Source organism: Eleginops maclovinus, chromosome 16 (genome assembly GCF_036324505.1).
Source record: "Eleginops maclovinus isolate JMC-PN-2008 ecotype Puerto Natales chromosome 16, JC_Emac_rtc_rv5, whole genome shotgun sequence".
NCBI lineage: Eukaryota > Metazoa > Chordata > Actinopteri > Perciformes > Eleginopidae > Eleginops > Eleginops maclovinus.
Window position 1 is genome coordinate 6260288 of NC_086364.1, and position 15809 is coordinate 6276096.

Genomic DNA, 15809 nt, shown 5'->3' on the forward strand with positions numbered 1-15809 from the left:
GGAGAATTTAATCAGCTACAAGGTTTTGGCTTCAGAATATCTCCATAGAAAAAAAAGAAAGTTGATTAGGCTGGAGAGGGAAGGAGTAGAGGAGCAATAAAATGAGCCCATTCCCGGAGAGATCATTAAGTAAATGGATTACTGGTGGCTAAAAGCATTACATTGTTGTGTATCTGAGCTGTGGGGATGTGCGGACAGCCTCACTGAGCGCCACGCTGAGCGGGCGACGCTGAGAGCTGAGAGCGGCTCAAGAGTGACGAAGGGCATTAGCAGCCCTGCATCCTGCAGTCTGCAGCTGGTATTAGCAGGCACCAAGCGCTCTGTCAACACGTATTACTACACATAAAAAACATCTGACCGGCGTCAGCACTGTGCCTGCGCTTACAGCGGGGAAACTGAGGGAGAGATGGATGGAAATTACTATTTGGTTGTAAAAAAAAAGAAAAATGTACAGTGGGATGACAGGGAACTGGAAATACACTCTGCAGGACACTAACATTAAAGACAAATCAGGTTGAAATGTAATAGATAGCAAAAATGTCAAAATATTTTTCCGCTTTCTTCACTTTGTGTCTCTTTTTATTATAGAGTTGTGGTCCAAATATATGAGTGAGTATCTATTCACAGAATTAAAGCTCATCCTTTTTGTGGTGGCAGTTGCTCAGTCTGTAGGGGATTGGGAACTGAATGGTCGCCGGTTCAAGTCCTGATAGGAACAACATTTTGGAGCGTGGACTGGTAGCTCAAACTCCAGGGTGTCCTTGAGCAAGGCACCAGACCCCCAACTGCTCCCTGGTGCCGGACAACCTGGCAGCCTCTTCGCTCTGGCACCTTTCGATAAGAATGCATGTGTTTGTGCATATCTGTATTCAGACCTCATCTGCATAGGTCCTCCATGTGTCTTGTTAATATTATTGAATACAATAGCAGAGTGGAATACTGAACTTCCATCTTATCCTTCCAGGAATAACTTGATTTTCTCAGAGGTTTTAGAAAGGCAGCATTTTTACCATGATGGCAAGAATAATAAATATTGAAATATTATTAGTGAGGTGACAGGGAAATGGCGATATTAGGCAGAACACTAAGATATTAGACAGAATAAGGTTGAAATAGAATAGAAAGTTTTGGGAAAGTTAATTTGCTGTGTGTTTTTAAGGGCAGCTGTTAACAGCCTAGCCTTTAATCCCTTAACGCCCGCCCGACTGTGACATATAAACCTGAAATAGGTGGATATCCACATAGCTTGTCAACTGCAAAGCCTGACCATCATGAGCTTTGTGCAGCAGGACAAACAGAAAAGACAAGAGGATCACTGTCAAACACTGTGGATCCAACACACACACACACACACACACACACACACACACACACACACACACACACACACACACACACACACACACACACACACACACACACACACACACACACACACACACACACACACACACACACACACACACACACTTACATGAAAGGCTATTTATTATTGTTAGTTTAAGCTGTATAGTGGAGATCATCGCCCTTACGCTGCTATCCGGTGACAAGTACAGGGGATTTGTCTGTCGCATGTGTACGTGCAAAGGGCTCTGAGGCTAAGGAGCATCATTACGGGGCTAAACACAAGCGAAACAAAACACAGGCTTTCTGGTGCCCCACAGTCTACCCCACTGAGCAGTGGCAGAGCAGAAAGGGGGGATGTGTTTAGGCAGTGAGAGGGACAAGCAGCTACGTTAAAATCAGACGCTAAATGCAACTTATTTATTGAAAACTATTATTGAAATGGCTCCATCTTTACAGACTCATGCACAACTAGGTTCAAACCCACTTTAGATAGGGAAGATCCCCCCGAAAAATTAAAAATGACATTTACAATATTTCATTTTGATGTGACCGTGCAGCTGTTAATGAGTTGTTTCTAAATGTAATAAGAAACTTGAGTTCAAGAGTTGAAGAGATTAACTGGCATCATCAGATTCAGTAGTCAGTAGTAGTTATGTGGTGGTAGTAAAATGAGAAGGAAGGCGCACGACTGCCAAATGTGAAGCAATCACAGATTACACAGTGGTGGAAGAAATATTTAGATCTCTTACTTCAGCAAAAGTAGCCGAGCCCCACTGTGACAGTACACATCACTTTTATTAATGGTTTGGTTATTATGTGTAAAAAGCTTTTTATGTCAATGCTGGAGCTCGTTTTTACTACTTTATGTTGTTAAATCAATAGCAAAAAGTAACCAAGAGAAAACTCGTACTCAGGTAGCAAAATCTTGTACTTTTTTATTTCAGAAATACTGCACTGTTTTCTATCTATACTTTCTTTGCTGAATCATACACTGTTGCCCATAAAGTTGGAATAATTTTGTTTTCAGACACAGTCCTCTTTTTATTTACACACAATCATTTCATGAGAAGAAGTAAAAAGTATTTTATTCCAACTTTAAACGCAACTAACTTTCTATTTTTTGTAGTCAACTTAATGTATCACTCGTCCATCCTTTAATCGATTGCTTATGAATTTGTCATGCAATTTTAAACTGCAATTTTCTTACAGGAAAGACCGGGGTGTTAATCTTTATTTGAACGGCGCTGTAGATTGTTTTCTCCAGGATTGATTTATAGGAAAGAAAATAACCTGTAATGTATTATATTTCAGAGATTCGGTAAAAGACTCCATGCTCTTTTTTTTTTTTTTTTTGCAGCTGGGCTGCAAATAGGGAGAAGGGGTTGTGCAGATGAAAGAATGAGAGCTGTTAGCAGCTGCTGATTCCTTCAATCACTGAATCCCTGCCCCTGCCTTTATCAGCATGTAATGGCTCTGATGTATGACTGACGCTTTTATAGTGATTAGATAGTGTGGGTTAACCAGGAGAGAACTAGTGACCACATGTGGTGTATAAAGCAAACCTTGATATTGCATTAGAAATCCAATATCCACTAGAAACACATATTAAAAATTCTATTTTGTATCTATGACTGGTGTTGCCACATACATCCATTGCAACACGAAGTACCATGGTGCCGAATATAAGTGCATGATTATAAAAAGTAGGTGATGCGTAAAATGGTGTAGGCTGAGAATTGACACAATGTGGCAGGTGACTTAAAGGTATCCACTCATTCAAGATGGTTGGAATTGACCGAAAGAAGAGACAGAATAAAAGCATTTTAAAGTCATTTCAGTGTCGTTTTATTGTACGAATATAAAGAATAAATAGCACATTTCCTTAATTTACAGGATAAAACAAGTCACCGATACCCGGCTGTATCAATAATCCACGTTAAACTCTGAGGTCGATCTGCTTTATCCAAATATGGAAAAACAGCACGTGGCTCTATGCGCCATATCTCCATAAATACAAAATATATAACCATTATTCTCCACAAATAAAGTAGGCTCTGGTTACAAATAATACTGACTTTGTACAGGGAGCTATATATAACTGCATGGCACCGCATATACAGAAAATACATTCCTACACTCGGTAGTGCATGTGAAAAAAGAATCACAAAAATATTGAGCTTAGAATTTATAATTCAGAGTCTTTGTGTATTAACTGGAACAGGAGCATTTGCAGTCTGTGATGTTCGGGTACTGCACCAGTATCCAGGCGCATTTCAGCCCCCCTTTCCTCTGCACGCATCTCCATCTCAGTATCGTCAGGTGGGTCGAGTTCGCCGGTTTACACACCATGCCCTCCGGAACCGAACACGACCTTTTGCTGAGGCAGCTGCCCACCCGCACGAATCGCGGCCAGAACCTGTTCCCCAGGTCGGTCCACGTGTACAGGACCGGGCAGAAGGAGTACGCCCACAGCCACTGCTGCAGCCGCCGCTTCAGTTTCTTACTGGGCTTGTGCTTCTTCCCGAACTGCACATCGAAATCCAGCGCTCTGATTTCTTTCGGTAGTACTCCACCGGGCTTTTGGAAATCAAAGTCATCGAGCTCGTCGTTCCCGGTGTATTTTTCGTCCACGGGCGGCAAAACGGACAAATAGCGGCTGTCAAAGTCCCCCAGCACGCTCTTGAGCTCGGTCTCGTTAAGGTCCGGCTCCCTGGGATCGAACACCGGGTCCGGGTCCTCTTTTAATTCTATAAGCGGCAGACCGTCACTCGGGATGGGGCGCAGAAGTAAGTAGTGCTGACAAGTCCCCCTGTCCATCAGCAGTCCGAGGGACAGCACCAGCAGATACATGCCTATACACTGCTGAGTCTGATCCATGGCAGAAACCTCCAGTGGTGGGATCAGCGCGCACGGGGAGTTGCTAATGGGACACTTTCTTGTGCGCAATTAAGCGTTAGCCGTATCCCAATTTGCTTCTCGATTGTCCCTTAGAATACAAAGTTTCCCATGATGAAAATCCGTGTCAGAAATGTTCATCCGAAATTATTTTGTGTGACAAATTACGTGACAGAATTCTCTCCTCAGGCTCCGTGCGCGCGGCATGATGCTCCACTTGTCTCCTCTACAGAAAAGCACTGAGTGAAACGCTCCACCTCCGTTATATCCTCCTCACGGAGCGTGACGTATCTCGCGTGCCCCCTCTTTGAATGTGGGTTTGTTGTCTAGGAGGAGATCCCCAATACCTCCTTCTTCCACCGAACTGGAGGGGGGGTGGTGGTGGTGGTGGATGGGGGGGGAGGGGGGGTGGGGTTGTGCAGAGAGAGGAGACGCCCCCTGTCGGTTTTCCAGACATCCTTAAATCAGTCTCACAGTGGGAATGATTGTTGAAGTCTTTCATCTGGAGAATCCTTCTGCTGGAGCTGCAGCACAGAGCACCAAAAGGTCCCAGCGCAGTCTGCAGCCTCCCAGAACATTCTGAACTTTTTATGAAGTAACCAGGAACATTTTATTTTAAGTACTTAGGTACAACTTTGAGAAATGTTATATCACATTTCATGTAACTTTATATTAAAGATATATATTTAGTTCCTACTTTCACTTTAATAAAGTATGAAAATATTTCTCTCCCCACTTCAAAAATCAGTTGTTCAATGTTTCTGCTTCAGCACAGAATTAATGACACAATGAAATCAAGGTTTTCCTGTTTAACTGAGAACAGCTAGGGTGTATTTAAAGTACAATTGTACTTTGTAATAGTAACATATTAATTTGGACAAGCAAACGGTGGCTTATGTCCCTATGGCCCAACATCACTGTAAAATAAATAGATCTGCAGTACATTACAGTAAGTTTGAAGAGCTCAAAAATGGTCATGCCTGTTCAGACATTTATTGTTCAATAAGTTATCCTCATTAAGTTAGCTCACTCACAGATCTTAACATTATTTAAGTACTAAATAAGCTTTTAGTCTTTGGGATGAATGATGGGTAGCCAAACATTGTTCAAACCTACTAATTTCTATAAAAAGATAAGGTATTTCAAAGTCTATAAAGATAACAAATAGGGAAGATACAATTTTATGAACATAGATTTTCCAGGATTTAAAAAAAATGAGTCTAGGTATTGAACGATTCCTATACGTTCTACAAAGACCTGAAAGATCCTGATATAGATTTTTTTTAAAAAACCTTCTCAGCAATCACTAGAGTCTGATTCTGTAAAGATTATGTAACCTTCCGAAGTTAGGATGGAACATAAAGAAAATGCTGCACTCTAAGGGCACTTTTCCAAAAGTAGAGTGCTTCACATTGTTCCCTTTTTTTAAAGAAGGCCCAAGACAATCAAACAAAGCACACTGCACATAAAGCAACTCAACTTATATGCATAGTTGTTCCTTTATTTAAAGAAAAGCAATTAACCGCCTGAATACGAAACAAAATGGCCTGTTGACTACACTTCACTTTTCGCTGGGTATTTACTGCTTATGTCCAACTCGTGAGGGACAATATTTCTGTAACGGTGCCACAGTGAGCCTCTCAATAAAGCGGGCCAAATTAGCGCCCAAATAAACAACGCTTACTAAGCAGCAGCCATGGAAAGTATCACAATTTGTGAACCTGTCTAAACTCACGCTCAGAGAATCATTCTTTGAAAAATAATTTAATGGAAGAACTTAGCCAGCAGCTACATCAGCCATAAACTATCCGCTTTAGATAAATGCATCTCTGTTTCATTTTGAATGAGCTAATTCACACAAGCATTTGAGCGACTCATTTAGTTTTAAGGTAAATGATGGCGAAAAGTCTGGAAAATGTCACCCTTATATTTTTCATCTGACCAGCACGTATCATAAACTATCGCTCCCCTAAAAAAACGCTTGACAGATCAATCCAGTGCATTCAAGTTGTGGGATGGTGCAGAGTAAACTCGCAGATTAAACCTAATGTGAGCCTCATAAAGAGCATTCAGAACGCAAGATATCGCAGAGTTTAAAAGCAAAACACTCATAAAGACGTGAGCCAGGGAGTCGAAATGACTTGCAAGTTTTCAAAAATAAAACCGGCCTGTTAAATAATATTACACGACTGGAATATTTCATTTTCTAATGTGGCTTCAAGTCCAAATATGGTTCTCATTAAGTGTCATCAGGATTGCCAGGCTCATTTAACGCTGAGTTGTTTTTGTTTCTTCTAATCCCTTCCTACTGTTTTACCACAGGAACATTTTGATAGTGAAATATCCCTGACTTAAAAAGACAGGCTACTTGAGACAGACGCCTGCTTAATTTAGGCATTTTTCTTTATTCCCGAGTTGAACAAACACAGTTCCCTTGGGCTAATAAAGCGGCTGATGTAATGACCTTTTTTTTTGTTGCGGGGTCTGTTTTTTGAGAAGACCTTTAAACCTTGCGCTTAAGGATATGCGTTCAAAATGAATCTCCTTGTTTGAGCCGTGCGCAGGTCATTGTAGCCCTCCCTGCTGATTTCTCATTTAGTGAGAGAAAGCAGACTTCTCTCTTGGCAGGCGACTTCAGCGCTGGTACCGAGAGAAGGCACGCTCAGGTAGAAACACAGAAAGGATTTTTAATCGCTTTCCTCCATGCAAGAGCACACAACAAAAGGCCTGAGATGTTTAGAAAGACTGCTCTGGGAGTCATTTAACGAAAAATAAACCATCCGAGGCTTGATTTCCCACCTCTGTGTGGAAGGTTATCAATGACAGAAAGCAGTTACAGTGTCATTCAGAAAACACAAAGCACCTTTCAGGCGCTTTATCTCCCTCAGCACGCTGTTTCACACCTCGTGCTAATTGAGGCCACATTGCCAAGCTGAATACACACAGACATGGAGTGGGTGCTATTCTGTTTGCTCTGGCACTTGGGAGGTGTGCAATTTGCTAGTTTGTTTAGTACTATTTTCCATTCCTCTGCAATCCAAGAGCACACAATCACAATAATCACTCCTGCTGGGAGCTTAATTAAAATTAATTGCTACTTCTGACCACTGACCACGAGACCAATGGCAAATTTGCATTCTTGGAAGTCACACTATTTTATTCATAAGGACCGTATTACCTTCCTATTCTCAATTCCATTAAATCAATGTTCTAAAAGTGACTATAATCCACTACAATCCACTCAAAAGTTTGGATTTTATTCACATTTCTATTATAAAAGTAGCGCATTACAGCGATTAAAGCCAGATAATAGATAATGGACATTTTATGTGAAGTCTCTATTATCTACAGGTTGTAAAGAACACCCGTAAATATTTGGGGCTTAACAAGCTCTATAATTAGCACTTTCAGCTCCTTTTTTCCCACAGGTACAAAGTTGATGCTCCGGTGTGTGTTCCCTCCACTCCTCTATAAACGTTTTCACAGACACAACCTCTGCATCCAAACAAAATCATTAAACCAAAGAGTCAGACCAAAGTACTCAGTGATTACTCTGCAGGGCTGATTCTGCATTGAGGCGTTCGGGTGACAGACGACTTTATCAGTACAATACATGTGAAAACAACAAACGTGACGGTGCTCCTCTTTGTTAGTTTCTTGAGGGGAAGCTGGACGAATAAAATGCTAAACTGTCACCATATTCTACTCAAGTCCTGGAGAGATAACGCAGTTGATAGGATTTAAGTTTCCACTGCTAGTTTGGCTTAAGTGTTGAGTACATTATTGGGTCAACTAAGGGCAAACATTATATTTTGGCAACTTATTCCTAAACTATGACTTAGGGGCGGAATGGTTTGGGGTTCGATCCCAGCCCATACAGTCATAATGTTGATTACCGTAACCTAAACCTTACCCCAAATGGCATGGCCAAAGGTGTGTGAATGATAGTTTCCTTGATCATGGCAGCCATTGCCTCTGTGTGATAGGTGAATGCTTACTTTAATATGTAAAAGCTTAAAAACTGGAAAAACGCTGTACAAATGCAAGCCATCCACTTCTTTTTAGAGAGACCCTATTATGTTTGGGGGTTTTCCCTTTCCTGTAGTGTGTTATAAAAGTTTTGATGTAAATGGTCTTCAAAGGCTAAAATCCCAAAGCAACCGGTGATAGGCTAAGGGGCGGGATATTTCCAGCAGATGTCCATGCGGTTGACACAACAGAGCCGGCCAGCTAACCAATCAAAACAGACCAGGCTCTGGTTTCAGACAGAGGGTGAAAAGAGGAGCTGCAGCACAGGCAGTGTGACAAAAATAAAGAGCATTTTGAACATTAAAGCATGTAGACATGTCACAGTAGAGGCACAACATACAAATATGAAACCTGAACATTTGCAGAATATGTCCTCTTAAACTACACCACCGTACAGATGCCAATCTCAGAATGTAAATGAGTAAGTAGAAACACTCTTTGTATGACGGATCTGATCCGCTCCAAAATCATTGACCAACGCTACACCGTGAAAATCTTTCAATTTTCCAGACAAAAATCCTTCATTTTTCCAGACAATCATTACCTACATAGTGGAGGTAAGAGCCGTATTTCAGCAGGATCCTTCAGCTCCTTCAGGTTGTACAGGTAAAACCCTAGAAGTACTAATACTCACAAGTACACAGACTCACCCTACCTCCAAGTACTTTCTTTTACTTTAACATGATGGCTTAAAGCAAGCCCAGGTCAGCGGTTCTAGATCAGCCTTTATTCTACTGGAATCAAAGTAAATACTTGTGCTTTTGATGGATGATTCAGCACTCCATCAACCTGCCGTGAGATCTAAATGAAGCCTGACGAGCAGCACAGACACACAGCAGGCGTCTGCTACGGCTAGCGGGGCATTTGGCGCATTTTAGCGCCCTGCCGAAGCCGAGGCGTTGATCCCCACATGGCGATCTGGCTGGATTCCTACAGATCGTCACAAGCCAAAGCTGCAGCCATGCCAGAGGCTCCTGTGAATGAGCAAACAGGCCAGGAGTCAGGGCGTAGTGGTGGTGGTGGGGTAGGGGGGGTGGGGATGACGGGAGGTCGCGGTGTCTCCAGCCCCTACAACACAGACGGCTGTTTGTGCCACGCAACCCCCACCGACCCCACCTCGGTCTCAAACTCTCAGCTCCTAATTCACACTTCATAAATCAAGATGACCTGTCCTCATGTGAATTCATCTCTCTCTGTGCTGGATAATAGTGGCGCTATTGTTCCCCGGCGAGGATTCATTTTCAGAGAAATAAACTATCCCGGGGGCCGATGTTCGCCCCCTTGATAGCTGAAGCAGCTCCTGGATGTCCACACGCAGACAGCCAGGGACTGGGAGCGCTGTCCTCCGTGTCAGGCCGCGTCTGGTTGGTTATATTTTCAACTCCTCTGGCAGCTAAAATAGTTCCAAAAATAAGAACACTAATTGGCCAGTGTTTATTTCTGCATGGGAGAAATACTCTAAGTGTTTTTAGCAGGTTGTTTGTGGCACGATGGTCCAACAGTCAGGGCTCTCTGGGAGGTACGGCTCGCTCCACTGCATGGAAAAAAAGCAGTCTCTCCCCTTTTTTTAATAAATAAGGCCTTTTATACGAAAATTGGTAATACAGTATAGTTGTGTGTGAGGCTGGCAAGGCAGCGTGTGACATCATGAGTGTTGACTCATGAGCAGATGAGTGATGCACACTGAGCTATTTTGCCTCCTCTCAAACTCATGTTTAGTGCCACAGAAACAGCAGTAAAGCCTCTTTCTACTGCTGTCTGTCTCCCTGTCCCTTTTTGCGTGGGCGTGGAGTAGGGGGGCTGGTAATGAAGCAAGTGTTCCTATGCATGGGGGCTGTCAGCTCTACACACAGCAGACCTCTGTCACCTGTTGCCACCAGCGGGAGGCTCGGGCGACGGGCGTGAAGCCAAGCCTGGCGGCCAGTGGCAAGGCCCTGGCTCCACCTATAGACAGCTCAGCGGGGAGATTTTCTCTCCGTGCAGAGGTGTCTACGGACACTCATGTATACACTGTTATAGTAGCAGCGGCACAAAGCCAGGCCAATGTCTGAGTTTTTACGCACCGTCGTGTCAAGTTGACATGAATAAGTGCGGTTTACTTTAGGATGGTTTGGCATGGGGACTAAACTAAATGGAAGGCCCAGCTAATTAGCTCTTTCTTCACTGAATTAGGCGGGCATAAGAAACGTCTGTAGGCAGCTCAGAAGTGGACAAGGGCCAGTTAGGGTTCAGTATACTTTAAACAAACAGCGTTGGATGGCGTGTCGGCTTGTACGACGGTGTATTGGTGCAGAGAAGTTAAAAAGAAGAAATAGCGCCCTTAAATTCTGAGACTAAAGGTGTAATTTTTTCATAAAAAACAAAAAAATAAAATGAATTATTATTATAATTTTGGGTCCATTTTTTCCCGGAGACAGTGTTTGAATTCCGGATTCCACATGTGAGACATGTGGGTCGCCAGCCATAACCAATGAGCTACTCGGCAGCCAAAAATATATATATATATTCCAAAATAGTAAAAAAAAAAGGATATATATAAATATAAATGAATAATAACAACAATAATAATAATTATAATAAACATTCTTTAAGAGAATTAAGTCCCAAATGTACGAGAAACACTTATTTCAGGCTCCTAAATGGACTGCTTTAATCACATAAAATATCCAAGTTTCTATCTGTTAAGTTTCCTATCTTAATCTCAGAATTTGTAATCTACAATGGCCCTTAAAAGCCATCACAGCCTTTCCACCTTTAAAATCAAAAGTGTTTAATACTGTAACAAATGGCCACGCTCGCAGGCAGGGAAAAGAGCCCGCCATATCCGTTTCCGGGCAGCATCCCACCAACCCCCTGATCTCTTTGCAATTATTCTGTCCAGATACTGACACACTTTGGGTAAATCACTCCTTTAAAGCAATTACGAAGTTGCACTCAGTTGTTTCACACTAAACATGATAGTGCAGTTGTGTGAAGGACGGAGGGCTTGCGATAACCGTTTTTTCTTAAAAAAGGTAGAAGGTGGACCAGCCAGCTATAATATGTCAATACTGCATAACACTATCATTGCTATCGCAGTTTGTCTTATTTTGTTGCTCTCTGCCGCACTGAAAAAGCGCTTAGAGCCAAGGAGAGTCACAACATTGAAAGGATGGCTGTCAGAGACCACTCAGCATCTCAGTGAGAGTTGAGCAGAGTTGTACTTTATGAAAATAAGCTGCAAAACAGTGCGGCCATTGCGAGTCCTGCAGGAGTAAATGTCTTTAAAATGACTGCAACAGTGTTTATTTTGTTAAGTAAAATGAACTATTACTAAATATGTTCGTCAACAACCTTTTTTTCCATGACTAAGACAAGGTTTCATGAACAAATCACGCTGAGTTCCTCGACATATTGTTGACGACAAATACAACACAAAAAAAATCTTGATTTTGTTGAAAAATTAAAGAGGATTTTAGTTTCTTGTTCAGTGCACAACATATCAGGAGTTCAGCAGCAGCACACAATGAGCACAGTAAGGGGAACTCAAAGAAACTCACTAACGTTAACAATCATAACAAAAAAGCACGGGGGAAAGAAACCCGGAGATATTTTGACTACACTAGACTGAAAAACTCTACATAATCTAGTTAGGGTTTTTTTAAGATAAGATTAAAAAGCCAAGACTTTGAGTCAACTACAGCTTGACTAAAACAAAACAGGATAAGGTTAACAAAATAAGAAAAACTAGAAAGGGATTTGACACAGAACACAGACTAACGCTTGACTGCAGCCATAGTGGAATCCTCAAGGCAAACCAAAAAAACAAAAACAATTCAGAGATTGTAAATAGCTATGCTTATGCATGTTACAGCTACATGCAATATTTGTTTTCAGGTGATTTGCTGGCTCTCTGTGAAGGACCCAGTAGAGTATGAGAGACAGAGAAATGAAGACTGACAGCAAGGGCAATGGGAATTGAGTTAGGCTAAAGGGGGGCATGTGGGGGGGGGGCGGGGGGTCTGGGTCTGGCCAGCGCCGCAGTGGAAAGGGTTAACACGAGACAGTAAAGTGAATCCAGATGTGCTGTTATTATTAATATCTCCGGCTGATGAATGGGAAGGTAAAATTACAGGCGCCAGCCAGGGAGGCCCCGTGTGTTGCCTTGCCACCCAGGCGCTTCCCCGCTCACCTCCACAGCTCCGGCAGCCGCAGCAGAGAGGGGAAGGGGTGAGGCCATCAGCGGGAAAGGGGGGTTGGGTTCAGTCAGCGGGGGGGGGAAGGCCGTCTGCCAGCCTCCACGTGGCTTCAGCGTGTCAAACAAGCAGCAGGCAGGTAAACACACGAGCAGGGACTCTCACCAGCCTGCAGCCCCGGACTGGGCAGACTTCATCCTTCACTTTTATCTCAGAGTCCCACAGCTTATTATACATCAAATTCAAGGACTTTTCAAGGATATTTCAGGCCACTTTTTCCCAAAAATTAGAGATCCAACACAGCATAGTTTAAAACAAACAAATCAGAAGTAACAGAAGTTCATTTATTTTACTGCACAAAATATTTAATTCCACGCATGTCTAAAGAACCTGAGGGAACCGTGCATGGCAAAAGGAAGATTTGTGGTTTCTGAAAGACAGGCTATGTGGTGATGAGCAGATATTTTGGGATTGAAGCTCAATGACTTTAATGCTCGAATCTGTTCACTTACTTGAATATGTTGGGTTTCCTCCAGAAAGAGCATTAAGAGAGTGAAAGTAGAACCAAAAAACATCGGTCTGTACATGAAAGAGTCATCTACAAAAAACAATTGGCTAATATGTTTATAAGATACTCTGCTTGACTAAGTATTTTGGACATTTTGATGGGAATCGTCCAATATTTTCTAATAAAATCTAAATTATTAATCAATTTATTAAAAAAATGTGCCTGGAAAAGCTTTACTATGAAAAATAATCTTAGTAACTCAGCATTGTGATGGTTACAATAAGAGCAAGATTAGGTCAGATAAAACCATTAATAGGGAAATCCATTAAAAAGGCCCCCCAGCTCTGTGTGTTTGTGTATCAGCTGCTGTTGAGTTGAAGCGTCAGTGGCTCTGCGGGCTCGATAGGAAGGAACCTATAATCACTTTATTGGCTCTATAAGCGCCTCACACCTCCTCCACTTCACACCTCCAGTCAGCCTGTGTGTTGTGTTGGTTCAACATGTGACAGTGTTGTTGCTGTGAATTCAAACAGACGTGCAGACAGACGGGATTTCATACCGGTTCAGGCAGACAGAATCGTTTTTCTCTCCTTTTTCCCTTTCATCATAAAAGCTGACAGGACGGCAGTGAGGTTTCTGTGCTCTGTTATTCAGCAGGAGCTCTGCTGCTTTACCTCAGAAACATTGTCAAAAAATCACAAACACAGACCCCTGCTTAGTGGAGATTTGTGCGACGGACTGCTTTTTATACTCCTTATTTGTAGAATAGTTAACATTTTAAGACATGTGCTGTGCATAGTATAAAGCAGATACGCAACTACACAGAACAGGCACAAATATACTTGACTCACTCTTAATTTATGTTTCAGATTTGGCATTATCAAACAGTATTATCGTCATAATGACAACAGTATGAACGTTTTAGGTTTCATACTTTAATTGCAAATCCTATTGCATTTATTTGCTATCAGTCAGACCATGGACTCTAAAGGGATGCTATCCTGAATCAGTCTGAAAAATCGCGATTTCAAAATAAAATCTCCCGGTTTATGTACTCCAGGCTGTGGCCGCAACAATAAAGATAGATGTGAAAATACACTTCCAGCCACCAAGTTGTCGTTTCCGTCTCTAAAACGAAACTTTTCCTGTAGGCTTTTAACCGAGTAGATGCATTTGGAAACTTGGATCGAGTGCTTTTTGTTGCAAGATGATTATACTTACCTGAATTGCATCGTGGATGTCAATTAATAATATAAACTGACTATATGCACTCCTTACCAGAACATTTTCATCCGTCCATGCAGCTGTCTTCTACCCTGATCCTCGCTGCATGCAAGTGGTGAGAACTCTTAGGAGGAGCGTCCGTCACAGGAAAAGGGACAACTGAAAGAGAAAGCAGATGAGACACAATCTTTATTTGAATTTAAAGGTTCATGTCCAGAACACAAGCCATTGGTCCATTTTTATAACTTTTACTATACAAGCTTTTGGGAGGCATTGACAAACAAGTTAGTCATGTATGTGTGAAGTGTGAAGAAAGCCCAATTTCATGTTTTTTGAGGTTTTAAACTTCAAGGCTGATGTGCATCTATGAATCACTTTATCAATCTTTATCTGTAGGGCATCTTTCATAAAGGTTAGTGCAGGTCAAAGTGCTTCACAGATGACAAAAAATAGGACTACACTGTGAAAACAGAGTTCAAGTCACAAACAATTACATATAATGAAGTACGTAGTCTTAGAGTAGCTGCCGTCTTATTTCTCAGAAACTTGCCAATTTAAAAAAATAAAAGTGATCTCACAACATATTTTTGTTTTACTTGAGGTGTAGAATTGCAAACCATGAGTAGAAATATGTAGCTACTTTTTGCAGGACAATTAAGAATCTACGGAAGGGGATTAGGGCCATTTTTTGTCTCAGTATTCAGACTTTGGTGGGAACAGAAAAACGAGCATAAATCCAGTAGGGGCGATGGAGCCTGGCTGGCCACAGGGGCTGTTGTTTTAACCGTCAGACGCAGGAGGGGGGTGGTGCAGAGGTTGTAGGTTGGATTTGAAGGGGAAAGGGGAGGGGGGGGTTGCGTCCCTCTCGGGTTGCTGCTGTCCCCAAGCTGTCCTGAGGGAGCACCCCCAGCCAGCCTCTCTGTCGCTGTCTGCTCCCCCTCCCACCACCACCACCAGCACCCAGCATGGGTCCCCCCCCCTCCATCCCTCCACATGAGGGGCCAGAAGACAACCTCACGCTGGCTTTACTCACCCTCCTTTGTGCACTTTCAACACAGGGATACCAGACAAATTATGCTTAATGACCGGCGGTGGCTGCCAGAGGAATGGCTGCTTTGTTGCCGGTGCCAAATGTGTAAATGTTAGAGTGCAACCTCGTACAGCCACCCCAGTCCCACCAAGCAGTTGCCCTTTCTGTCTCCACTTAACAGGCTGACCGGGACTCTGAGCCAGATCATCCTGAGAACGTTTCCAACATTTCTCCCGCTCAGGTCAGCTAACCAGTTTCTGATACGCATCTAAACCTACTCTTTGTAATACAGCCCCGGAAAAAACTAAGAGACCACTTAAATCTGTATCTCTACATGTAGGGCAGCCATTCCAGTGTCTGTTGCATTCAAACACAGAGAAATGTTGTCAGTAGTTTATAGAATCCAATACAAAAAACATTTAACTCAAAGTCACAAAGTAAAACCAGAGAAACTGATAATGCTGAAGTGGTGCGCTTATGCCCCTTTTTCACCAAACCGGATCCGGTTCAAGATCCGATCTTTTGCTTTTCTGGCGCTTTTCTGGTTCTAGCCTGTAGCACCCCTTGTGTTTCCACCACTCAGAGGCCAAGTGGAGCTCAA

At 42.5% G+C, this 15809-nt stretch overlaps 1 protein-coding gene across 1 annotated transcript; it reads right to left on the reverse strand.

The window, feature by feature from the left end:
• Positions 1-3192: 3192 nt before the first annotated feature.
• Positions 3193-4459, reverse strand: nog1 (noggin 1). Its single transcript, XM_063904424.1, has one exon. It carries the CDS (start codon positions 4222-4224, stop codon positions 3556-3558), a length of 669 nt encoding a protein of 222 aa, XP_063760494.1. The 5' UTR covers positions 4225-4459; the 3' UTR covers positions 3193-3555.
• Between the last annotated feature and the right edge of the window lie 11350 nt (positions 4460-15809).

Bases quoted from the DNA above. Each gene is read 5' to 3' on its own strand.
- nog1 (XM_063904424.1), bottom strand. From the start codon at position 4,224: ATGGATCAGACTCAGCAGTGTATAGGCATGTATCTGCTGGTGCTGTCC.